Source organism: Cyanistes caeruleus, chromosome 1, assembly GCF_971803275.1.
Source record: "Cyanistes caeruleus chromosome 1, bCyaCae1.hap1.1, whole genome shotgun sequence".
NCBI classification, from domain to species: Eukaryota; Metazoa; Chordata; class Aves; order Passeriformes; family Paridae; genus Cyanistes; species Cyanistes caeruleus.
Genome location: NC_141701.1, coordinates 124625558 through 124650941, shown reverse-complemented (window position 1 = coordinate 124650941; position 25384 = coordinate 124625558). Strand labels below are relative to the sequence as shown.

General features: G+C 37.4%; 1 protein-coding gene across 7 annotated transcripts in view; it reads right to left on the bottom strand.

Moving 5' to 3' along the window:
- ETV1 (ETS variant transcription factor 1) overlaps positions 1–25384 on the bottom strand; it is a 114970-nt gene that overhangs the window by 63266 nt on the left and 26320 nt on the right. For 2 of the 7 annotated variants that reach the window (XM_086855644.1, XM_023920414.2), the window contains exons 1-3: positions 2525–2743; positions 1838–1972; positions 947–1034 (exon numbers count right to left, since the gene is read on the bottom strand). In XM_086855644.1, the coding sequence (XP_086711770.1) occupies positions 947–1034; positions 1838–1882 (133 nt within the window). In that variant the 5' untranslated portion in view covers positions 1883–1972; positions 2525–2743. Of the gene's footprint in view, positions 1–946; positions 1035–1837; positions 1973–2063; positions 2422–2524; positions 2744–3126; positions 3248–25384 lie in introns of those variants that run through there. The other 5 variants (XM_086855667.1, XM_086855690.1, XM_086855652.1 and 2 more) reach the window with 3 other exon arrangements.

The window sequence follows — 25384 nt, the reverse complement described above, 5'->3', positions numbered from 1 at the left end:
TTTTATGAATGCTGACAGATAGTTATTTACATACACTTAAATGACAGAGGCTATTCATTTAGGCTGTGGACTGATACCCCACAAGCACATTGGGAAATGATTTAACTGAAAATCAGAAAGTTGCTTTCTTTTCAATCTACTTTTCCAGACAAGTATGGATTTTTGAAGTGTGTCAGTGTGCTTTTACCCTGATAAGATTTACACAGGGGTAAGTTACAGGCCTCTACATATCTTCCTGTATGTCTTATGTACTTCCAGGTCTGTAGGCATAGCATAATACAGACCTTGTAACCTAAAGAAGTGTTAACACTTATTATCAGCCTACAGTTCTCAAGCTAAAATCCTGATGGCTACTGATGGGAGTAAGTTACAAACCTTTGGCCCTCCAAAACTTTCTCCCCTCTAGGCTCCCTTAATCAAAATTCCCTGGATTTTTAACCCTGTTAGTGTTATACAACAAGAGAAACAGGCCAGCAGGCACCAGAAGTCTGACTATACAGTCAAGCTGGTAAAAAACAAATCTCCACACCCACATTCTCTCACTCCTGCTACCAGCAGTGAAGACATACCAGGGAAAAGGACATTAAAAGATGGGAAGGATGAAGAATGCCCTAAATCTGAAGAGGCCTGGTGGTGAAAAAGCCAGGTGCCATGACTTGTGTCAGATGCTGCAAAGGCTTGGCCTCAGTGCATGACATCCGTGTGCCACATGTGCACAAAATGCAACAGGGTAAGTCAAGGAAAGACTTTCAACTTTATAAATTTATTGCTTTTGCCAGTTTGTTTTGCATTAGTAAACGTAGTTTTCTTGTCTTGTTTATTCAGATTGATCTAGCTATATTTATCTCCAAAATAAATAAATAAAGAGCTCTCAGAAAGCTTCTCTGCATTAGTAAAAAAGGGAGAAGCAGGGGGGTGGGGGGGGGGGGGAACAACAAGCCCTCACCTTCTGAATCATGAGCCAGGTCTCTGTTAATGAATTTTCTTTTCCTGACATTTGTCGGTCTCTCATTACAGTTTCTCCCACGCGGATTCTATAAACAGGAAAGATCAGTTACTTTAAAAATCTCAGGTTTGAAATTTGGTTGGGTTTGTTTTGGGCTTTTTTTTATTTAATCAAGAATATGCAAAGTTGGCATAAATTCTTTACATTTTCAAACAGGGACTTCTTGCAAGCCTTCAATTTCTAACAAAAGATATTGCTGAGCACCTAACATGCTCTAAAAGATTCCTATGTCTAAATGCAACACATTTCTATCTATCTACGTAGACATCTATTTGTACAATACATACATAACGTGCTCAAGCAGCAATACAATACCATCATATTTTTAGCATCTAAAGTATACAAACCTACACAATAGCCCATAAATCCCCATAGCATAAGCTGTGCAGGAGAACCCAGATAGGAAATTTTAATAGACTGCTTTGTTTCCCTGTGTTACTTATAAAATTGTTAGCAAAGTCCTGAAAGAAAAAGAAAAAAAAAAAAAAAAAAACAGAGAGGGAAAAAAAAAGGTTAATGTTTGCCTCAACTTCATTCTTTTGAACGTTGCAGGCAAACGCAGCCAGAAACTTTGAATGCAGCTGCTGCTGCTCTCGCCTCCCTCATCCGCTAATCATGTGCATGATTTTTTAATCATCCCAAAACTGTCTTTAAAAGAACACGATGCTTTATTGCAATAACTATGAAGATAGGCTCATCTTGCAAGCAAAGCTCCCAGATGAAGAGTTGCCCCTACAGCCGTAACAAAGCAGAGACTGTGTCTGTAAAACTCCCCCACAGAAATAAGTCGAAGTCAAGTTTATAAACACCAACTTTGAACTGATCACTCACATTGGTGACCATGTAAGGCACTTGCTGGTCATAAAATCCATCCATTCTGCAGCTCTTCCACGAGTCTTAGCTCAGTGTTTTTATTTACTGGGCATTTGATCTGGAGATTTCCTCGGGATCTGGACTCCAATCAGCCTAGACGGGAATACAAGATGGCTTTTAGATTTAAAAAAAAAAAAAAAAAAAAAAAAAAGGCAGCATGAATGAACTGCTTGCATTTGCATACCTAATTAACCTCAAAGAGTCCCATTCATAAAAACAACCCTCCCTTCTCTGCCTTCACCTGGGTTACACGCTCCTGCCAGCAAAGCGCGGAGCAAAAGCACTCCGCGGCGGCGGCAGCCAGCGGGGCGGGAGGCAGGGCTTTATTTACACTGCGCGCCGCGCCCGCGGGCGATCCGCGCCGGCGGCAGCCCCGGCTCTCCTCAAGCGTGCGGCCAACTCGTAATGGCGAACGCGGGGCTGGCCGCGCACCTCACGGCACGGCGGCGGCGGCCGCGCGCTCAGCGCTCCCTCACGCACACACACAGACACACACACACACACACACACACACACACACACACACACAGCACGGGCCCCCCGCCCCGCGCACCGGCCACCTTCTCCCACAGGATCGCTCCCGCAGCCCCACCGCCGCCGCGCAATCCCGCGGGGCGCCGGGCAAAGTTGCGGGGGAAGACCCACCTGAAGGCCACGCGCGGCGATCGGCTGCAAAAAATTCCCTCCAAATTTAATAAAAACATTAATTATTCCCCGGCACTTCCCCCTTGGAAGCCGCGAGCGCCACTGACAGAGCTCAATCCCGTGGTTTTTCCTCTCCTCCTCCTCCAGGGGCCCCCGAGCCGCGCCGGCGGATCCCCGCCGCCCATTGGCTCCCCGCGCCCCCCGCCGGATCGCCGGATCGCCGCGCGCCCGCCCGCCCCCGGCCCCGGCCCCGGCCCCGCGGGGGGCGACGCCCGCGCTGCCCCGAGCCGGCCGAGCGCGGCGGCACTCGGGCGCCCGGCGGGATCCCGGGATCCTGCCGCGGGCACGCCGCGTCCCCTACGCCCCCGCGGGAGGCAAGGCAGCCCCTTCCATTCACAAAAAAAAAAAAAAAAAGAAATTGATTTAAAGTAAAAGTTTCGCCTCCCTGACTCCGCGCAGCAAAGCGCGCGCACACACACACGCACACGCACACACATAGACACACACATACATACACACACGCACGCCCTTTCTGGTGGCAGAGCTGCCCCGCAAAGCGCCGCGGGCGCTCGGAGGTGAGGGCGGCGAGAGACACTTCGTACCTTTTTGTCCGGAGCTGGTGGCATCCCAGGGCTCATGGTTGTTCCAGGTTTGGGTGTTTTGTTGGGAGTTTTTGGTTTGCGGTTTTGGGGTGGGTGTTTTTGTTCTTTTTTTTTTTTTTTTTCTCGTTGAATCATAGAAAGCAATTTTTATTTCTGCGAGGATGACATAATTTCTAAGTATTTTTGACAGAACTTGGCAGCACCCATACACCAAATCTAGGGGAATTTCTGGTGTAGTGGTGTCAGGACCTACTAAGTTCAGGAGCTCTGAGGACTTCTCTAAGAAAGCAAACTTTCTGTTCTTTGGACAGAGTGGCTGTTGGAAGGCTGTGTCCAAAAACTCTTGCCTTTTCGAACTGTAAAGATGCACCAAAGCAGATTGTGTGACTTCGTAACAACTATATTTGACCTCTCTTTGAGCAGTAAATTCCAGGTATCACGGCACAGGTGTAAATTTAGGTATTCATGATGCTGTCTCACTGTGAGATACAAAGTTTCAGGTTTCTATGATCTGATGCAGTTCAGCATTCACCAAGCAAAGCCCCAAAGCCAGCTTCTCACTCAGCCCTTTCTGAGGGCTCACTTTATAACTAATGGTGTAAAGCCAACTAAAGAAACCTGCTTTTGCATAATTTCCCTGTGGTGGTTTTAACAATATCAGGTTACTTCTTCTGTACTACTTTGTTTCAAAAACTATAATTGTTTCATTACCCTCAATTCTGGAGAACATATTACTCTCCGCCACAACAGTTTGATTATCCTCCTTTCTGATCTCACTACACGTACTCACTGGTCCAGTCCTGCTGAGGAAGAGGGAAGCACCACGTTTTTCCACCACTCCTGTCCTTCCCACACAGCCTTCCAAGAGTGTTAATGTTATTCTAAATGTAAAAACCTATGATAATTTCTGTTCTTGATCAAGTCTCTCAGTTGCTGTTCCTGTCAGCCACCTTTGTGATGAAATAATTGGTAATTCTATCGCCCACTAAGGGCAGCTCTCATGACACCAGACTGGTCAAAGCCGCATCCAGCCTGGCCTTGAACACTGCCAGGGATGGGGCATTCACAGTTTCTCTAAGGAGGCCATCATTTTCTTATTTATATCCATACTCAGTCTGGAGCAGCTGCCCAGCTTATGGGAAGGCCATGGCTACACATATGACCCTGGGAAGCAAGTGGCAATTTAACCCCTGGATGAGCAGAGCTGATGAAGCTACTTTCTCCAGCTGACCACCCCATCCCACTGGATGGATATCTTGAGACAATCATCAAACAGCTCCCAAAGCTTTACCACATATTGTTCTAAAGCAGGATCAAAAATGGATTTTCTTGTCTTTAAACAGTGCACTAAAAATTGTTGGTGTGTCAGTCAGCCAAGGTAATTAAACCAACATCAAGCCAAGTTTCCAAAGTTACCTCAGAGCCATCACATTTTAGGTATTGCCTATGAAATTCTCACAGCTGTGTCCCACCTTGCACTTCCTTACATATCCCTTACATATACCTGCACCTTACAAAGTCTGGCACAGCACTGTGGCCACCTTCCAGCACACACCACCACCCCCACTCCACGCACACAGGTTTGGCATCCTGCTTTACTGAGCCGTAGGAGGTTGACACTCTGCAAACAGCCGAGCTCTCTGTGGTCTCGGCTGGGCTGTAACTCCAAGGGAAGCTGTGCAATAAATGCATCCTGGCAGGAGAAGCACTGTACTGCTTGCTGTTCCTCCTCGTGCCACACATCTTTTCCCCTCCTCCTCCCTCTCTGGCCCTGTTACACATGCTAGGGAGAAGAGTGAAGCTGTTTTGAAGCCCTCTTTATCCTCATCTTTGTTCATCCACTGTTCTCAGTGGCACTCAGAAAAACTTCATTAACTATTAAGAGGAAGATGCTGTAGTTCTGTGTGCTGAATTGCAATTTTGGGATATCATCAGTCATAACTGTCTCATATGTTATCTGGTGAAGGCATAGTAATTACTTTGTAATTTTACATGTCTGTTCAAAATTCTTACAACTTTTCAGTTTTCTTGTAGTTTTTATGTTTTAACTACTCTTCTTAGAGTAGTTAAAACATAACTACTGTTAATAGTACCATACATTAAATATATTTTCTTTTTAAGTAATCCTTTTAGAAACTGAAAAATTCTCTTCAAAATAATTTCCAATTTTAGTTGAAAAGATGAAAGTTTTTTACCAAATTGAAAATACCCAAAAAAGTGCTGAATTTATTTTAAGAAATTATTTTAAAATCAACTTTTCTAATAACACTGCTTTAGAAATAAGATACTAGTTCTCTTTTACAGACGTGTTCAAATACACTATAAAGTTTTACTAAATATTGAAAATTATATATTATTTCCATTTCCTAGTGGTAATATATACTTCACACATTTATTTGAAAGAGGACAATTAAATACGTATTTTCTGTTCAATTTGACACACTGTGGAGCTAAAAATACTTGCTGTAATGTACAAAATGAAAGTAAATCCAGGCAGAGCAAAGAGAAGATTCAATAAATACTGGTTTTGTCTGGAAATGTAAGAAGAGTTTAAGCACATTTTCAAATCAAAAATAAACCATCATAGTCCATATGATAAAATTAAGTTCAATATTTAAAAAAAAATGCTTGATAACAAGACAGAGAAATATGCTCAAAAATACTTTATGATGAAAAAATAAACCTTTTGGACACCTTCATAAAATTATGCTTGTACCAAAGAAAATCCTTCAGAAAAAGGATAGTCACAATTGGAGCACAATATGCAGGTACATTTCAAAACTAAGTTAAAAATCTTACTAGTTTTTTGAAATTAATTTGCTTTATCCATTCCTTCCAGGCATTCCCCCAGTAAACTTTGATGTCACTGATGGGCCTGACAGGCAATGAAAAGGATGCCCTCCATCCAAACTGTTGAGCAGCAACTTTTAAAACATTGTCTATAGAAGACTCATTAAAATAACAACTACATATATGAGTGACTACAGCAAATCCATGAAAACCTAATGAGATTTCTGTCTGGTAAATTAACCCTTGACCACGTTTTAACCTCTTGGTGCTGACTCCTTAAAGAAGTTTAACGGTGCTTATTTTATCATGATGTTAGTGTCATATAACAAAAAAGCACATAACAGCAAAATTAAAAAGAAAAAAAAAGATAAATTAATAGGATAGATACTTGCCCAACATTATATAACACCTTTGTTTCAAATGCAGCATCAAGGAGTAAACCTTAAATCAGGAAAAAGGAACGTACCAGTAGGAAGCAAAAAATATGGTGATTCTATTTGTATGTGAGACTGTGAGATGTGGAATTAAAAGTACATGCTAACAAATATCTCCAATGAAAAAAGGAAAGAAAACAACAGAGTAATCACAGTTTGACTGTATGAATTAACAGCACATTGCATATGTCATTGTCATTTAGACCTAGTATTACAAACCTAGAGACCTCCATAACCAACTGCATTTCAATATCCATTTATCTGATAATGCAATGCAGGGCAATTTTAGGAAAACTTCCATGTGCTAGAAAACTATGCTACACACAAAACTAAAATTAAAATATTTCACAAAGAGTGCAAAAAATTAAAAGTCCAGACCAATCTTTTTGCAATGTATGCCAACCATATCCTGGGCTCCAGGAAGAAGTAGGACCAGAACTCAAAGGAGATTCTTCCCCTCTGCTCTCTTCTTGGGAGACCTCACCTGGAATACCACATCCACCTCTGAGGCCCCCAAAATAAAAAAGATGTAGACTTGGAGTGGGCCACTAAATCGATCGTAGGATTGGAGAACCTGTCATATGAGGACAGACTGAGAGATTTGGGGTTGTTCCTCCTCTCCTCCTGAGACCTTATAGCACCCTTAAGTACATAAAGAGGCCTACAAGAAAAATGGAGGGAGTTTTTACAAGGGCATACAGTGACAGAACAAGGTAGGAAGAGTTTTAAACTGAAAGAGGGCTGCTTTAGATTAGATTTTAGGAAGAAATTGTTTACTGTGAGGGTGATGAGGCACTAGATCAAGTTTTGCAGAGATGTGATGGATATCCTATCCCTGGAAGTGTCCAAGACCAGGTTGGACAGAACTCTGAGTAACCTGGTCTGGTGGAAGGTGTCCCTGTCTATGCAGGGAGGTTGGAACTAGATAACCTTTAAGCCTAGTCCAAGCCAAACCATTCCACGATTCTATGAAAGATGAAAAGTTAAGTTTAATAATATTTTCAGCCTTCATCATAACCAGGACTTCAAAGTATAAAAGCATTAGAAAGGAGAAGGCTTGGCAATTAATTTAGAGCACTGTCCCAGTTGCTCGAGCAGGGTAACCCCAGTATTGTTCTGGATCTCCTAGTGGTCTTCTGGGTAGTTCCTACAAAGGCAACCTCTGTCACCTCACTGGGGTTTTCGTGCCTATAAAGTGAGATACTGAGCATTGAGTTCTTAACTTGAGAAGTACTGTTGACAATAAGAGTCTATTACTATTGATTGTGGAGATACTGGCTGCATCTAGCTCCTTGGATTGTCCTAATCTAGCTCCTTCTGAACCATTGAAGAATAAAAATGCTACTCATATGTATGAATTTCAATTAATTACATTGAAATTACTACACAACAGGAGTGAATCATCTATAACTCTGAATCAATGATCAGGATGAATTCTCAGCCCTCTGTGCCAATACAACCAAAGCATCAGGCAGTCCTCTAGTGCAAAATACTATAGAACCACTGAAATGATTTTTTGACTGAGTTATATAAATCATCTTAATCCCATCACAATAATACTCATTTTCTTACCAACTGAGAAAATAAAAAGAAAAATTATACTAGTCCAGAACCTAGTATAGCAAAGTATGAATCACTGGAATAACAAACCAAGTTAAAACATGTAAATGTAAATTGCAATAGGTTCTTGCAGGGTCAGTGGAGTTTCCAGGTTTCTCTCCTTGCAATTAAATTAATGAAATGGCCAGCCATGATAAAGTGATAATGAAGTAGCCTAGAAGTCAATTGAATATCAGGACGGTAAAAGAATTTGTGCATAATCTCACAGATGGCTTTAATTTGCATGTCCTCCTGTACAGATACCAAGAGAGAATGGTGCATACACTCCAGAATCCTTCACATATTTTATGTGAGATTTCTGCCCCCCTATAGTTCACAGAGATTGCAGAAAACCTCAAATCTCCTGATGCAGTTACATTCTAAGGCAAACATGAACCAAGGAACAGGAAGAGAAATGCTTAAAGATTGTGTTTACTAAGTTTACTGGAAAATCTCTTGTTTAGAAGTTGTTCAGTGCACATTAAATGGTTTTGGTCATCCTTTAAGCCCTCCTGAAACCCAAAAGACACAAAGATGATACAACGTGCCCTTTCAGAATTACAGACTCTCACTCCAAATCACTATTGGACATGCTCAGAGCTTGAGCACAGATATTAACACAGCAGCAAGGGGTCTGTAGGAAAAAGCAATGCCATTTATTAAATGAGTGGTTATCATGACAAACCAAACAAGCTTGTGGAGTCAAAGAAGGGCCTTCAGCCTATTCCCTTTTTTTTAACACCTGTACCAACCGGGTTTTTTAAAAATACGACCTCTCTCAACAATAGTACATTTATGAATTTCAGTAGTTACAGCAATAATCAAAACTATTACTATAAGTAGGCAACAGCTACATTGATATTATATCATAGATATGTACATTCGAAATTATAAACATGTATAAGCATTAGGACCTAGTCATCCATTTCCACCTGTGCACCATCCTTAAGCCCCAGTGCCTGTATACAACACCTGAGTATTCCAAGACAAGCAACTAGAGTCTAGGAAAAGGGACAAAATCTAAACACAGTTCCATTCACATAAAATGACAAGATACTGAAAAGAAGGTGTTGGTTATTAATAGAAGTAAAATTAAAAGAGAATAGTATTTCTTAGGTTTTTTTAAGTAGCAAAGACCTAGTAAAGATGATAAAAGGATCGAAATAAATCAAGACCTTAATTGAAAAGCAAATTGTAAATGTTGTTTCAGAGGCAAACCCTGCCCCAGTCTCCAGTTAATTAGCAAGTGACTTTGCTATTTAAGAGGCTGAGGCATGCATGTGTTGCCATTGGTGTTCAGGTGAAGAATTAATTTTTTTGTGACCATTTGCAGTAGGGCAAATATTTTGTCATAGAGTAGATAGCATAGGAGAAACTGACTATGTTAACTTCTGTGAAGAGAATGAGATAATATGCATTATGTTCTCACTTTTGCCGTATTTAATATGCTCTCCATTTTTAGTTGCTGAGAATGCCAACCTTTGTAGCAGGACTTTGTTGTACCTGTGAAGGTGCTGAATAAAGATGGTGGCGTCTGCCCTAGAGAGCAGAGGTGTTTGTTCATCAAAACAGAAATGAAAATGTGTTCTCCCTTTCACCCAAACCCAGTACTCTTGAGAGGCAGAGGTAACAAAATAGACATTAGCCATGTGTCACTTCTATCTGTGCCTAGCAGATGTATTTTAAATTAGAAGTTTTAAAGCAGCATTTGAAAGAACACAATATATGAGGTTCTTGAGCTTTCCAAGAGAACTTTTCCCATCCAAAGCAAGAAGTAAGATGAAAATGTGGGGCACTGCAGGCTGTCATTAATGCTTTTATGGCTATTACAGCTATTAGAGAGCTACCTAAAGCAACCAATCTCACACTCTAGCTAAACTGTATTGCAAAGAGCCAAAGATGGGGTGCATCTATAAAAGGTGTTTAGGAGAGCATGGAAATTGGGAGGGGATAGCAATACAGACAAGGAGCTAGTCCTTGGTAGCACTGCATGGCACAGAAAGGCAAAGATGTCAAAAGAGAAAATGAAGTTCAGATACAAGAAAACTGTAAGTAGACAGTGACTGGGTAAAACCAATGTTTGCAAGGTGTAGATTGAGGACTAAACAGCTACGTTGAGTCATGTGATAAGTAAATTCTTCCCTGGAAGAAAATGCAAGGTAGGAAAAAAAAGAAACAAAAACTGGAGACTAAAATCATATGTATAGGTGTAATAGGATGTTCAGCAACTATAGATCAGAGTCCCACCAGACAAATTGTGCAAGTCTTCACAGAAATACAAAATGCCACAAAGGAGATATCATTTGAGCCCTTAGAATTATAAAATGCAGAACATTTAGAAGCAGGAAGTGATCTTTTCATTCAGTGAATTTAATGTGCTTAAAAACTTGTCTTTGCACCTCCCAAAATTTGTTCACAAGACAGGAAAGAATAATTACACCTGTTTTTCAAACAAGGAAAATTAGGCTCTTGAGAGTATACCAAGGATCAATAATAGCGACAAACGTTGCATGCTGGGAGGATTTCAGTAATATTCCAGGACTTCATTTCTTCTTTGACCTAGCTATATTGGGTCACCAAACTCTGCTGTGATGTTAGAGGCTTCTTCCACATAGAGTGCGCAAGGTTACCATTATTCATAATTTTGCAATTCATTAGTTTTCAGTATTTGAAAAAGAGGGGAGAAGGGAAGAACATGCAATCTTTGAATGCTAGGATTTTCATTTTTGAAAGTATTATGTTTTAATAAGACATTAAGTTACTGGGTTTTATTTCATTTTGTCATAAAGTTTTCTTTTTCCTATTTTGAAGTATAAATATTTTAAAATGTCCCACATTTATTCAATCAATCAAACAAGAAAGGAACTGAAAGCAGGAGATGGAATTCAAGCCCTGATATATGTGACAAGGGCCAAATGGGACAAATATGCTTTAATTCCACCTGCAACTGCTGCTGTTACTGCTACAGGTCCACCTTAGGGAAGCAAGCAAGGTAAAATGATTGCAGGTTAAAGGAAGCTGCCGAGCTCTTGCCCTCTGGAATATATCGCTATGAATTAACACAATTTTAGGCTTTTCAGGACTGTAGAACCAGTAGAAGAATTCTCCAGTCACTTTCTATTAATGCATATTAAAAAAATCAGTTTTATAACTAAAATAAGACATTTTCTAAGAACTGTCTGCTTCCTTAATAAGCAAACAGCACTTGTACTGTCCCAAAGAGCAAGAAGGATTCTTGTAGCATAGTGGCATTCTGTAGTCTTATCTTCCTTTCTAACACACTGCAGGCTGAAAAAAATTACTGCAGATTTGAAAAATACTTTTTACATAAGAAACCCTCTTAAGCCATTCTGCTCCATCTATTTCCTTGTGCATATTATTCTGCCTATTAATTCTGATCATAAGAAGTATAATGTAGAGCCGAGATTTTGAAGACAAAGTCTGTACAACATCCTATTTTGTCTTAAAGGAGGAGAAGGGATGCTGAAAAATCTTCCACTGATCTTATTTACTCTTTACTTTTTGTAACTTTTTATTTGGTCTCTGTATTTCTTAGGCTAGCATGCTATTAAATTGGGTGGTACCTACTCCACATACAAGTTTGGTAACATCACAGACCAAAGCTTAAAAACAACTGAAGGGTTTTTTGGTGAGGGTCAGAGTGTCTTCAGGAAAAAAAAGTACTACTGTGAAAAAAGATCCACAGAAGCAGATGCTTTTAAAATGTCATGCATAAGCACAGCAAGGATTGCACAAAGTCCAGGATTTTTGCAAAGGAGTGCTAAAATAATGCAAAATAATAATAACAACAACAACCACCAGTTAAACAAATGCCAGTCAGTCTGAATGGAAATTTTCAGTTGGGCAGAATTTCAGCAATGGAATGACAGAACAGAGACCAAAGGAGCTGACATTTATTTGCTTCTGTTTCAAAATCATATCTAGCTTGAGAAAAAGGGAAGGACAAGAAATAAACACCTCTAAGAAAAAGCAATATAAAAGCTACAGTTTATGTTTGATAGGACACAGAGTATTTCATTACATTATACCATTAACCTAAGATTTAAAATAAAGAAATCATATTTGGCCTTTGAACATAATAGGCTTGACTGACATTCCTTTTTCCAGTTTTGGTTTGGGTTCATCTTTATTTTTTTGTAGTTTTAGTTTAGGTTTTTATTTATTATAATTCTAAGTTTAGGTCTCTTTCAGTGTTAAATGCTATGTTTATTTTTCTTTTTAAATTTAGAGGCCTGTACTACAGTTTGAAATGGAGATTAATGAAATTCCTGACAAATCATGCTCTGACAGAAAATGTTGGAATCCCATTGTGAACAGGGCCTGAATACATTTAAAAAGAAATAAAAAAATCTTCTCATTCACTTAGAATCCAGTGCAGATAAGAACAGAAGCTCAGATTGACATAAAATTCCCCAGATTGTAGATTTTTCTCAGAAAAACCCAAATAATATAAGGCTCCTTATATCTAAGATTACAATCTCTGCAATCTGGTACTTTATTCAGGATGTTGAATCTTTATATTATCATCTCTATGCTTTTGATGATAGCCTAAAGAAGAAAGATGTTTTCTACTTGCATTTTACAAAGGAAAGCTCAAATTTACTAAGCACAGTCCCCTGAGTCACTGTGATTATTTTTTCCCCCCTTCGGATAAGGAAGATAAAAATGAAAATATACTTGAGTTATGGAGTTTTTTGCTTGCTTTCTTCTAATGACAATCTGTTTTACCAACTCTGATTACGATATTTAATTGTGTAAATCCAATTAATTGCACAAGAAATGTACCAAGATTTTGAGGGCTAGCACTTTACTACAAGTCAAAAAAAAACGAATCCAAAGAGGACTTCTAAGTTGATAAAATAGTTTTGTTGCCTTATAGTCTGGGCTGGATGCCATTCTTTACCCTTACCCTTAAGGTATCTTAAAAGGGTGTCAAAATACTAATTTCAAAAGCTAAAAGGTACTGGATGAAAATTCCCTTTGTCTCCCTGAAAAGTCCATGTCATGACCATAAACATGACATCTTTGGTACACATAGATGACAGAGATGAAAAGAAGCAGTAATATACACAAACAAGCACCTATGCACACAGCCAGACCTAAAATCACTCAAAAGATAAATATTCCACTCATAGCTCTACCTTTAGGATAATTAAAGAGATGTACATGACATATACTGGTTAGTTTGACAGAATATTCTTGGGCAATGCTCAAAAACAAGCAATAAGGGAATTGTTGCAGCTGTGCATAATGCAACTCAGTCAAATGACTTAAGAATACCATAAACAAATTACAATGGTAAAAAGAGAAAATATTCAAGTATTTTGGCTGAATTACATAGTAAAAAATACGCATGTCCATAAAATACATATATATATTCTAGTTTAATACTGCACCCACACCTGCATATGTAAAAAGGTAGCAAACTAAACCTTGAAAAACTAAAGAAAACGTAGTTAACAGTTATTTTTCCAAAATAGGTGTTACCTCTTAGAGATGCCCAATGTCAGGGGTGCTGGCCTAATTTCTAGTAGTAAATAGTACAGTTACAAAGGATAATTGAAGTAGTGTTTCTCTAATTGTTTTAACTGCCATCCTTAATTAGGAAAGAGCAACTGTAGGCTGCACAGATTTATTTTTTAGAACACAGGTTACCAAAAAAACAAAAAAGAGTCAGTGCCTATAAAATTCCTTCAATACCTTTAGCAAAGGGATGTGATTTCACCCTATACCACCTGGCTTGAATTCTTCAGAAGGCACCTGATAATACAGAAATAGTTATCTGCATTAACTAGCTCAGATTCTTCAGTAGTCTTTCCATTTCACTTTGCTGCAACAGTGTAGTATGTGAAGACTATTATAGATAGCTTACTATAACTTCTAAGGGTTTCTAATTTATCCTGTGGCTCTTTCTAGCAATAGTTCTTTCATTGCTTGTGATGCTGTCAGCTAAATGTGATTCAGTGGGTTGTGCAGCCTATCAGATTTTGAAAGCTCATTTAGAAAGCCCTTATCAGAGCTTAAATTCAGAGTTTTCTCCTGGAACCACGTGCATGTCCCTAAACAGAGCTAAGAAAGACCAAATACATGTGGCATTGTCTTTAAAAAAACCCAAACAAATGAAAACACATCATCTTGCAGGGAACTGAGCACTTCAGGGAAAGGCTGGAATGGCAACTCAAAGAAGTACCCACACTGTGCCTTTAAAAAGTAGCAGTTTATATTAGGTTTAATATAGCAGAGAAATCTGTGCTGCCAGTACTGGCTGACAAACATCTCTCAGCTTTTCCAAGAGGAACATGCCTATGGGAAGAGTGCAGTTGACTCTTGATGAGCATTTAGGCTTGGGCTTCTGAGCAAAGACTGTCAACATGAAATGTACTCTTGCCAACTATAGTGGCGCTTTTGCAAGACCACTAAACACAATTTCTTTTTTCTGTCTGATTATAGCATTTTTATATTTTTCTTGCTTTCCATATGGATATCATCTGCTGCTCTGAATGCTTAATAGTGTAATATAACAGGAGCATGTTCAGAAGACCTCTCTTATCTGTACCAACATCTCCAGAAACAACTCTTGTGAAAATACTACACATCACTTTAGGATGAAACACTAAACATAACTCACCTCATCATGAATACAAAATCAAATTCATCCTATTTATCACTTTTATGATAAATTAATGAATACCAAGAAAGAAAAAAAAAAGCTTTCTTGCTTACTTAGACTAATGATTCTACTTATTAATAGCAGGGGGTTTTAATAGTGAAATAGTAACCATTATTGTAAAAGAGAGATCTATTATAAGTGTTAAATATCAAATAAGCAACATCTAGCACCCCTGAAGATAAGATCTGGAAAACTTCAAGAGCTGATCAATTCACTCAATAGTCATCAGAGTCATCAGCAGATTTTCAACATGACATGGGAGGATGGTCTCAGTTTTCTTTATATACAAATATATATATATATATATTCATAAGAAATACAGTTTAGGAATTTTTTAAGAAATTAAGAATTTAAGGAAAAAAAGGCTAAGAATCTAGGTCAAATTTTGTGAGTCACACTTGGAGCAGACCACATTTCACTAATTCGAAATGAAAATTTACCTTATCAATACAAAATTGACACAATTTATTTATTGATACTAGTCTAATTAGCCTAACTCATTTTTCTTGTTCTGGCAAAAAATTCCACAGGGGTGGCAATTATGCAGAATGAGTTCAGGAATATTGTCTGGTATGCTAACTGAAGTGCTGTTCTGGGTAATGTCTGGAGTAAGTAATACTAGTGGGGTCTAGAGGTCTTTTTATGGGACTTGGAAAGCACATACTGTTATTTAGTTTTGTACCAAACAACAGAAGGCAAATCTTTTCATTATCTACAACCTTTATGTTCACTGAAACTGGGAAGAGGAAGAACAGGGGGAAGGGGAGGTGTAGAACATCACCCGTGAGGTCTCATTTACAGGAGTCACCATTTTTCCCCCCAAAGAGGTGGGAAAAACAAAAAGCATGTGCTGCAAAAAGTAAAATCATCACATCATCACTAGATAGAAGAAATGGGCATAGGAAAAATAGCAGGTAATTTACATTTTCACAGTTTGAAATTTTATGTAAGACTCACATAAGAATATCAGTGAAAATTTTGCAAAATGTTGATGGAGATGTCAGGAAAAACTTTACCTCACATTTTAAATTGAAGTGAATTTTGTTAAATCTCAATTGACACGGCACACAATACTGATGGGATGGTAGCAATGACTGTATTTAGAGTTGGGCTCGATTTGGCTTGGTAAACTGTGTTAATTGTGTGTTCCAGTTCACCCACCTTATCTAGTATTTTGAGTAAACAGAGCCCTTAAAGTGAAAAGATAATGCAATCCAAATATTTGTGAGGGTTTTATGCAATATGTTGTATTTTGCTTTACTGCAGCTGAACAGAATGTGTGTGAAGAAACAAAGAGACAGAAAGCAGCAGAGTGCATTGTATTCTTCCTGACCATATCAAACCAGACTCCAGAACTTTTCCATGGTTCCCAGAAACATCACCCACACAAGAAACATAATCCAGCACACTGAGGGACAGAAGTTGGGACTTCATCCCTGCAAGTAAGAGTCTTCATAGATTCACAGTTTAAGTGCCTCTGAGAACATAGTTTAGTTCTTTGGAGTACCACAAATATGCAGCCGTTTTGTTAAAAAGTCCCAGCTGTATAGCAATCAGCACACATTTTTAATCCATCCATTCTCTTTTTTGAAATGCCAATGGAGCATAATAGAGAATTTTAACAAGCATCCACTGTTTTAAGTTATAATCCCCTCACTTCAGCCAGCTCCTCATTTCTGTAGGTGCTGAATGACTACACCACACAGATTCAACAAGACTCAATTCTTGGATCTCTAATACACATTAGAGAGTGATTTACTGGGACAGATGACATAAAAGTAGGAGGATTATAAGAAAGTCACCCTTGCTCAGTAATGCTACTCAGAATTACACACTGTCCTTGTTGCACAATACAATAACCATTAGGGTGCTATGTAGCATACCTCCCTCTGCCCTTCAATGCCACAGCCATGTTCAAACATAAGAACAGATATCTACTCTTGGTAGCACCACACAGACATTCAGGGGGTTTTGGGGGTTTTTGGTTTTCTATATTGGGGTGTTTTTTTTTTTTGTCTTTTTTTTTTTTTTCAATAGAGGAACCTGGAAAAAGGTTTTAGTATGTTCTATTTTTTTAAAAAGTAATATTCTTAAGCAGTTGAACATTTTTTTTTTACAGCACAGGCAGCTGTAAAGTGGAATCTGACAAAATGGTCTTATTTATCTGCACAATGTCATTCCAATTTTGCCAATATCTTAAGGCTAACTTCCTTCAACTTTTCATTGAAGTGAGTGCTTTTCATTTCTCTTCTTTGAAAATGAAAATCTTAATATTTTTAAACATGGGGATATCTGGAATAAGCAATATTGTTTAAGTGAGAACCTCAGTTACTCTATACTGAACCCCAGAAGGCTTTGCCAACCTTATTATTATAATTATGCCTGGTGACTTGCTTATGGGAAAGGACAAACTTCTTTCATCTGGAAGGTTTCCCTGCCCAGTATCCAGCATTCATGCCAAAGCACACGAGAGTCAAAACTACCACGGCTGTTAATAGACTGTAAAATAGAGGCTACAAAGAAACAAGACAGATCAGAACCTGTGATGGAAATTTCTCAGTCATAAAATCACACTTATGGTTGGTTTTTCCTCTGAAATCTCTGAAGAAAAATCCAGTTTTTGAGAAATATGGACATGAAATGGATCATTCTGTCTGTACACGTGAAATCACATCATCTGTCCCTGAGTTATCCTTGTTATTCACCTGCTACTCAACCTGCATAGATTGTGTAAAACATCCTCTACCAAAAAGATGCAATGTGAAAATAATTATGCATGAAGATATCTACAAAACATTTAGAATAATTAATTGATGAAAACTGACAATTGTGACTTCAAAGATTTTGTAAGAGAAGTAACATATTTAGTAAAATAATAGTAATAATAATAAACTCAAATTTAGTCCATTCATAGTGCCTTTTAGTAATCTGCAGAACAATCAGCATAATTTTAAAATTCTCATTATTCATAAAAGAAAAATTCCTGAGTAAATGATTCCATTTCAGTCCTGTCTATGAGGTCCTAACCAAACCAGACTATAGTTTCTGTGACCAAAAACTACAGCTAAATCTATTTAAAATTCTTTTAGGGACCAGATTGTTAATAAAGAAATAGAAAATTAGTAAAATATTTCTGAAAGCTAGTACAAAAATAAATTGAAAATTGTAAGTACAATCAGTACTTACACCTCAGTAAGTATACCTCATATAGTGGTACATAAATAATGGATTTTTGAAGTTTCATCACAAAACACATAAATGAATTTAAGTTTATATGCCTATTGTCTCTGAATTTTAGTTTGAAAATGAAGTTCAGAAGTATTTGTAAATTATTCGAGAAATTTATTTAGATACATACTTGTGAAAAAAACATGTTTTGTTTAGAGCATGCATTCTTACAATTCATTGACAAACTGATTTAATCCTTATGTTTTTGAAAGGAAAAAACCTATTCAGAGTTAAAACTATAATTTTGACAGATATAAAAATGCTTAAAGATGGACAACTAACTCCCAACCCATATTGAAATCAATAGGGGCTTTGCATTACCAGCATATTTAGAAATCTAAAGACAAATACAAATCTCATAATAAATGTCTACAATTTGAAAGAAAATGTTATTATCGATTCATGCGAATGAGATTGTGTTCCCTGTTTGGGAAATTTAATCCACATTGGTTCAAGCATATAAAAATGCCACTACTTCATAGAGACTTCCACACAAAAACCTCATTATACAGTAGAAGTGCTGTATACCAAGTTCCCTAAAGAAAAAAACAAACAAACAAAAAAATCCCCAAAAAACTAAAAAAATCCCTGCCCCAGTAAAACAATAACAATAAAAGTAATTCACAGTATGCCACAGGCTAAACACCATCTTCTGTTTTGACATTTGTCTCCATGGATGAGTTTCAGGAGTCTTCCACCAAAATTTCTAAGGATTTTGAGAAATATTTTAAGAAATAAATGACATGGAAGGAAAGTACCATTTTTACTTCATGTTGTTATGTCTATCGGGTTTTAAATGCTCACGTTTTTAGGTACTGTTAATTATTGCTAAAGCTTTTCACTTTTCTTCTATTCTTTTGATTTGACTGCACTTCAACTAGAAGAGTACTTCCTTGGGAGTTCATGTGTGACATACAACCATAAATATCTGGCATCTTTTTCAAAGCATAAGTTGTGGTGCATCCTCTAAACTGTACAAGCATATAAGCTTCATCTCAAGAATCTTAAAAGTGCTTAAAAATCAATAATTGAGTGTTTTGTAAGAGCATCATCAACTCTCTAGTGATGACTTAAGAGGACTTTGAAAAAAGGTCATTGTGTAACACTTGAGAAAGTGTAACTCCTCTCACCTTCAGCATTAAATCACCTCTTCATCTTAAAAATAATTGCATAATAATGCACATGAAGCAAATAGTTTACTTCCACGTATAGATACTGCATACCGAAATAGTGTCCATTGTTGGATAAATAAAATTTCATTGTAGCCACTAAATACACAGACAAATGGAAAATTCTGCTATTTTGTTTGTGGAAACAATCTAATCCCCATCCATATCAAATCTAATTCTCTAAAAGAGTACAGTGCTCAAAAAATAGTGCAATTCAGTGCACTGTAGACAAGAAGGGCCTTCAAATACATGAAAGATGGTACACTTCAGACTACTGTAGTTTGTTTTAGCCTTAAGAAGGCTCACTGAACTGGTTGCACATTGCTACTTTGGCAGGAAAATATAGTTGATGGACAAATTAAGCTTTGTTGGAGTCACTGTTCAGCTGCTCTGTTCATTCAATTCAACACATTTACCTATACCTAAATTGACAGGTAACTTCAAGAGAAGAAGGAAAGATTATGCCTATTCTATTGACTTCCTCTAGACAAACAGAGCAGGGAAGTAGGAATCTTCAACTTTGGCAACAAATCTACCTACACTTACTTTAAGTAACCAGGTTGTTTATTTGATCTGTCCTTTATATCTCTAGGTAAATCTGCATTAACTTTGTGGAAATAATTGGGTTAATTTCAGAAAGGTTTGATCACATTAAATCCCACTTTTTTGCATCCTTATATATAGGAATTATATTATAATTTTTTATCTATATATCTATGTATATATACATATACATATATATTATATATATAATATACTATATATATTATATATATTATAAGCTATAATTGTATATATGCTATTAGATACTATATAGTATATATATTATACTATATATATTATATTATTGATCATATATTATTATATATAACATAATATTATATATTATTGTTATGTATATATATAGGAATTTACCCTAATATCAAACATAAAACAATTTGAAATAATTAGAGTAAAAGTTGTCTCCAGAAGTGAATTTTAAATTTTAAATTTGTGGTATTATGTAGATGAAGGTGGGGAGATGCTTGTTTTAACCTTAGTTGGAATGGAAGGTATATTTCCCTGGAAATATTTAATATTAACAGTAGGTTAGCAATTTGGCATAAAAGGTTACCTATTTAAGTCTCACACCGTGCTTAAGTGTGATTTGTTCCCTTACCCATAAAATCTAGGAAGGAAACATAAGCCAAAGAGGAGAGCATAAGCATTGGTTTTGAATATTCAGCTATCTTGGCTTGTGTCATATCATTAACATTCTTCCAGCAATTCTTAACAATTCATATAAACCAGTCACAACAAGAAGGTTCTTAATGTTTCACTGTGAAGATGCACACTGTGACAGAAGTGGTTTTAAGAGTCAAATTTGCTGCTGTTCCGCTGAAGAACAGAGCTAAAATGAAGGGATGTCAGGCAACTTTGAGAAGTCTTCAGCTAATCTCAGGGTCTGAGGCACCAGAAGGGTTTGATCATGTCAAGATGCACTCCCTCAAACTGTCTTCAAAGCCTTATGACCCTCTGTTTCACTGGACATGGCCGTAGTCAATTGTTGTGGATATGCAGAAGAAAGTGAATGCAGTTCCATTGCAACGATAATGTGGTATCATGAAAAAAGCACAGCTGCTGTAAACCTATATATTCTTATCCCAAGTGTGTCTCCATGCTGAAAACTAGTATCACTACACCTTATACCATGTCAATACACTTCATTGCAAATTTCCAAGTCTCTGCTCTCAATATTCCCATTTTCCTGCTTTACATCAGTTATTCCAAAGGAAAGCCTTCAGAAAATATGCAATGTTTTGGCACACAAGTAAATGGAATGGAGTGGATTTCTGAATAGATAATAGTAATTAATGGTAAGAAACATGCCACAGTAATTTTTAAAGCAAAGCTCCTTTATTTGTTAACATTTGAACTTTCAGTCATTCAATTCGGAAGAACAAGTTTTCCTAGAAGGTTATGTTGTATTAGAACAATCAAACACCTGCAAAATGCCTGTTTAAGGAAATAGGACTCACTAATTGTATATGACAAATCCACAGGAATTTCTTTAATTCTTTTCAGGATCTGTAACAGGATGAGCTCAGTTTTCAGGTACTTTATTGTCCTATGGAAATGAGGGCTTCTAAAGTTGCCCCATCTTGCAAAAATAAAATCTCAGCTACTGAAATTTTATTGCTAATGCAAATATTATTAGTTCAATTATATACTGCTACTGTAAACATGATACAAGGAATGCCTAGCTCAGGCAAAAACTTAGTACACATCTGATTTTGTAGTTGGAGAATCACTTAACTCTATGTTTCAGGACTGAAAATGTCAGTCTTAGAGGATGGATACACAACCTGTAAGAGACAAGAATAATAAAGAATGCCAAAATAAAAAAATGTCTTAAAATTCTCATAAGTTTTTGTTCTATTGTCTTTTAAATTAATGTTTTCTTTTACAGAACAGAAATTGCTTTGACCATTTTTAGTGTAAAATGCTTATCACAGTCTCCATGTATAAATATTTGATGGTATGAAAGATTTTTAAATGTTTTTTGCATGAATGGTTTATAAAATCTAAAGCTGATTTCAGTTGAGAATTTTGTTCTATTTTCAAGTTCTTATAGGTAGCTGAGAAAAACTGTTGTCTTTTTTTTTCCTTTCCAGTTTCCATGGGGTTACTCTACAATATAATACTTCTGAGTTCAAGACTTTCATAATAATGCTGGAGAGAACAAATGTCTGTGTGACATATGTCCATCTGAGAAGGACTAAAACTTGTGATATTGTAAGGGCCTCAAGTGCAGCTTAAAGAAAGCACTTCCTCCCAGGGGTGGTGGAGGTGATGTAAATCCTGTCAAGGGTATCTAATGCCAACTGCATGGCACGAGGCTGCTGTAGGGTGAGACTTAAGGGATTACTCAGGACAGCAAAGCAGCACTGACTAAACTACTGAAAATGCTGGTAGATTTATCAACATAAAAACACGGTAAGAATTGCAGGGACCATGCTACAGGTGTTGGTTAACTTTTCTTGTTTTCTCTGAACAGAAGATGTCTGCTTCCTTTTCTTACCCGGTCAGATTTAAGTAACAAAGGAATCAATATATAAACACTTAGGAAAGACCAGATGGTGAATGATAAATGACAAGGATCAATCTAATAAAACCTATCAGGCAACAATAAACCAAACCATCTCTGAAAAAAATTAAAAGAGATGGTTTGCTGGGTAAAGTGATTGTAATTGCTTTAATAGATTTTTAGTAATGATTTTCATGTAGTCTGTCCTGGAACCTTTATAGAAGAAACCAAAAAAAGAAAAAAGAGCTGGAACACACCTCAGGAGGCTGTCTAGTCCATCCTGTGTTCCAAGTAACAAGTGGCAAAAACCCCATACCCAAAATATTTATCTAACCAGCTTTTAAAAACCTCCAGTAACAGAGAATCCACAGTCTCCCCAGGCAAACTACTCCACTTCTTAACTGTCCCCTATAGCAAGATTGTCGTTCTTGATGGTCAAACTAATCACATTACTTCTTGCCTTGTGCAGACACCTCTCTCTTTGGGCATTAAGATTTTATGTACAGAAGCCCTAATATTTCTTCAGAATTTTCTGGTTTCTGTAATAAACTACCTCAAATATTTCATCTTTGCACACAACTCATCCTCTGTCCCACAGATTAAAGGCAACTGGGTAGAATGTGAGTGAAGATACCACAGCTAGAAATATAAAATAGTACTAATTCCAATATTAAGATCAATATTCTACAGTCAGGTTTTGAGAATAATAATGAAAGAACACTGTAGTTATACAAGCGTAAGCTCTTCCATGAAGGGAAATGCCAACTCACCTAACAATTTTACACTTACACCATATTATCTTATTGTTTGTGCAAGCATCATCTAACTGCAGAAATGAAAGTTCAAAATCAGGTGTAATGACAGTAGCTTTTTTCCACATACAAGTATTTATAGCTCCCTACATTCAAATGAAGGTCAGCAATAGGTGCACATGGGATTTAAAATAAAGTAGTACACAAATAGGAGGTATGTTCTTTTTGAGAAGACAATATTTGAGATGTTATAATGGAAAGGAATCAGAGGTTGTTGCATTTGTAATCTATATAAAAAAATAAATAAAACTTGAATTCATACTGTAAATATTCCTATCACTACACACCCTTTGAGTTCTCAGCCATTATGATGTCAATGGAAAAAGTTTACATATCATTTGGCTACTATAAAAGAAATGAAAAAGACAACATTTTAGACCCATTCTATGCTTAAAATGTAAATATCTGGTATATTTATATGGACTGGTAACAGTCTATGTAAACAGAAATGGAGAAGTTCAGAATGGAAACTCTGTCTTTTCAATGTGTCCTGTCAGTTATGAACATACAGCTGGTGCTGACTTTATTCCAAAAAGAGGCAGTGTTTTGCTTCTGTAATAGAAAATGAGTGATAGATTGTGATATGTACTACACACACAAAAAAAAAATTACCTGAAGACAGAAGGTAAGTAAAAACATCCTTCTGCACTCCAAAGCAACTTCCTACATCTTTGTTAGGATTTTCCAAGAGTAAAGGAAGAGCAAGAACTTCACAGCTTATCTCACCCGTCCAACTAGAGATCAAATCACTGAGTCTGTTTGTTGCTGCCAGGGTATTTTACATAATTAGTCTCAGCCAACATGGAGTTGCTGTACAAAATTTTTGTAAATTATGTCAATTTACTTGTTAAAAGAAAAGAAATTCTGCTTAAGGCATAGACACATTCAAGAACTTTACAATACAAAAGACTAAGTTCGCCATAATTGATTTTATGTAAGAACTTCACATTACCTTTGAAATAGTGAAATACCGTTTGGCAAATTAAGTCTGAAACTCTCCACCTTCCTTAGCTTAAGGAAGCTTTAGAATTAGGTTTAATTCTATTTTACTTCAGGGTGTTTTGCTAGTTAATTAAATGCAATGTGGTAATGCATTTAATTGCTCAATGGAGGTCTTTTCTTCAGATAAAGCACCTGTCTCTCAGATGTTAATAGCTTCTTCAATATGCAGAATTTGGGGGTGGTGTGACAACATACATGGAGACAGAGGTATGACTGTAACCTGAACTTTGGTATAGATCTGTCTGCTTCCTACCTTATTGTTAGTTTTCATGTCTCTTCACTGCTTCTTGTATCTCACTTGACTCTTACTTTCTTTATATTGATGGAGCTTTGAAAGCCAAAAACCACTGCAAGGGCAGGAAATGCAAAGTATGGTCACTTTCTGCATCCTATTATGAAATAAAATTGCTCAGTATCCTTTGTGCAACATGAGGATTCATTTATTGATTCAGAGTACCATCATTATACCAGAAAATTGTGTAATATATTGCTACCTTTCAACAACACAAAGCAGGGGGAAGGAAGAAAAAGGAGAGAAAGATAAATGACAAACCAAATAACTTCTTTTGTCAAGCAAACATCATCATTTTGTGGACAGACTCTGAAATGATACCTCTAGCAAATTAATAATTTTTATAATAGAATCACTGAGTGGTCTGATTTGGAGGGGATCTTAAAGATAATCTTGCTCCAAGGAACAACTTCCTCTAGACCAGATTGCTCGAATCTCTATCCAACCTGGCCCTGAATGTTTCCACAGCTTTTCTGATCAACCTGTTCCAGTGCCTCCTCACTCTCATACAAAAGAATTTCTTCTAAGTATCTAATCCAAACCTACCCTAAATCATTCAAAACCATTATTTCTTGTCCTGTTACTATATGCTATTGCAAAGAAGTCCCTCAGCAGCTATCTTCTAGGCCTTCTTCAAGTACTGAAAGGCTGCAATAAGGTCTCTCTTGGAACCTTCTCTTGTCCAGGCTGAACAGTCCAATTCTCTCCGCTTTGGAGAAGTTCTCCTTCCCTCTAATCAGCTTTGCAGCACTCTTCTGGGCCTGCTCTTACAGGTCAATGTCCTTCCTGAGCTGTGGACCCCACAGCTGGACACAGCTCTCTGGCTGGGTGGTCATGAGAGTGAAGAAGAGAGGGGCAGAATGCCCTCCCTTGCCCCGCTGCTTTTGATGCAGTCCAGGACTCATTTGGCTCTCTGGGATGTGAGCACGTGCTGCCAGCTCATGGCCAGCCTCTCATCCACCAGCACCCTCAAGACCTTCTTGGCAGGGCTGCTCTTCATCTGTTCATCCCCCAGACTGTGCTGATACTGGGGATTGGCTCTTGCTCTTGGCTTTGTTGAATTTCATGTGGTTACCTTGGACTCCCCTACCAAGTTTTTCAAGGTCCCTCTTCACTTTCCCTCTGTCCCCATCTTGCAGTCCATCCACTAAAGAGGTGTGGAAAGAGAAGCTGC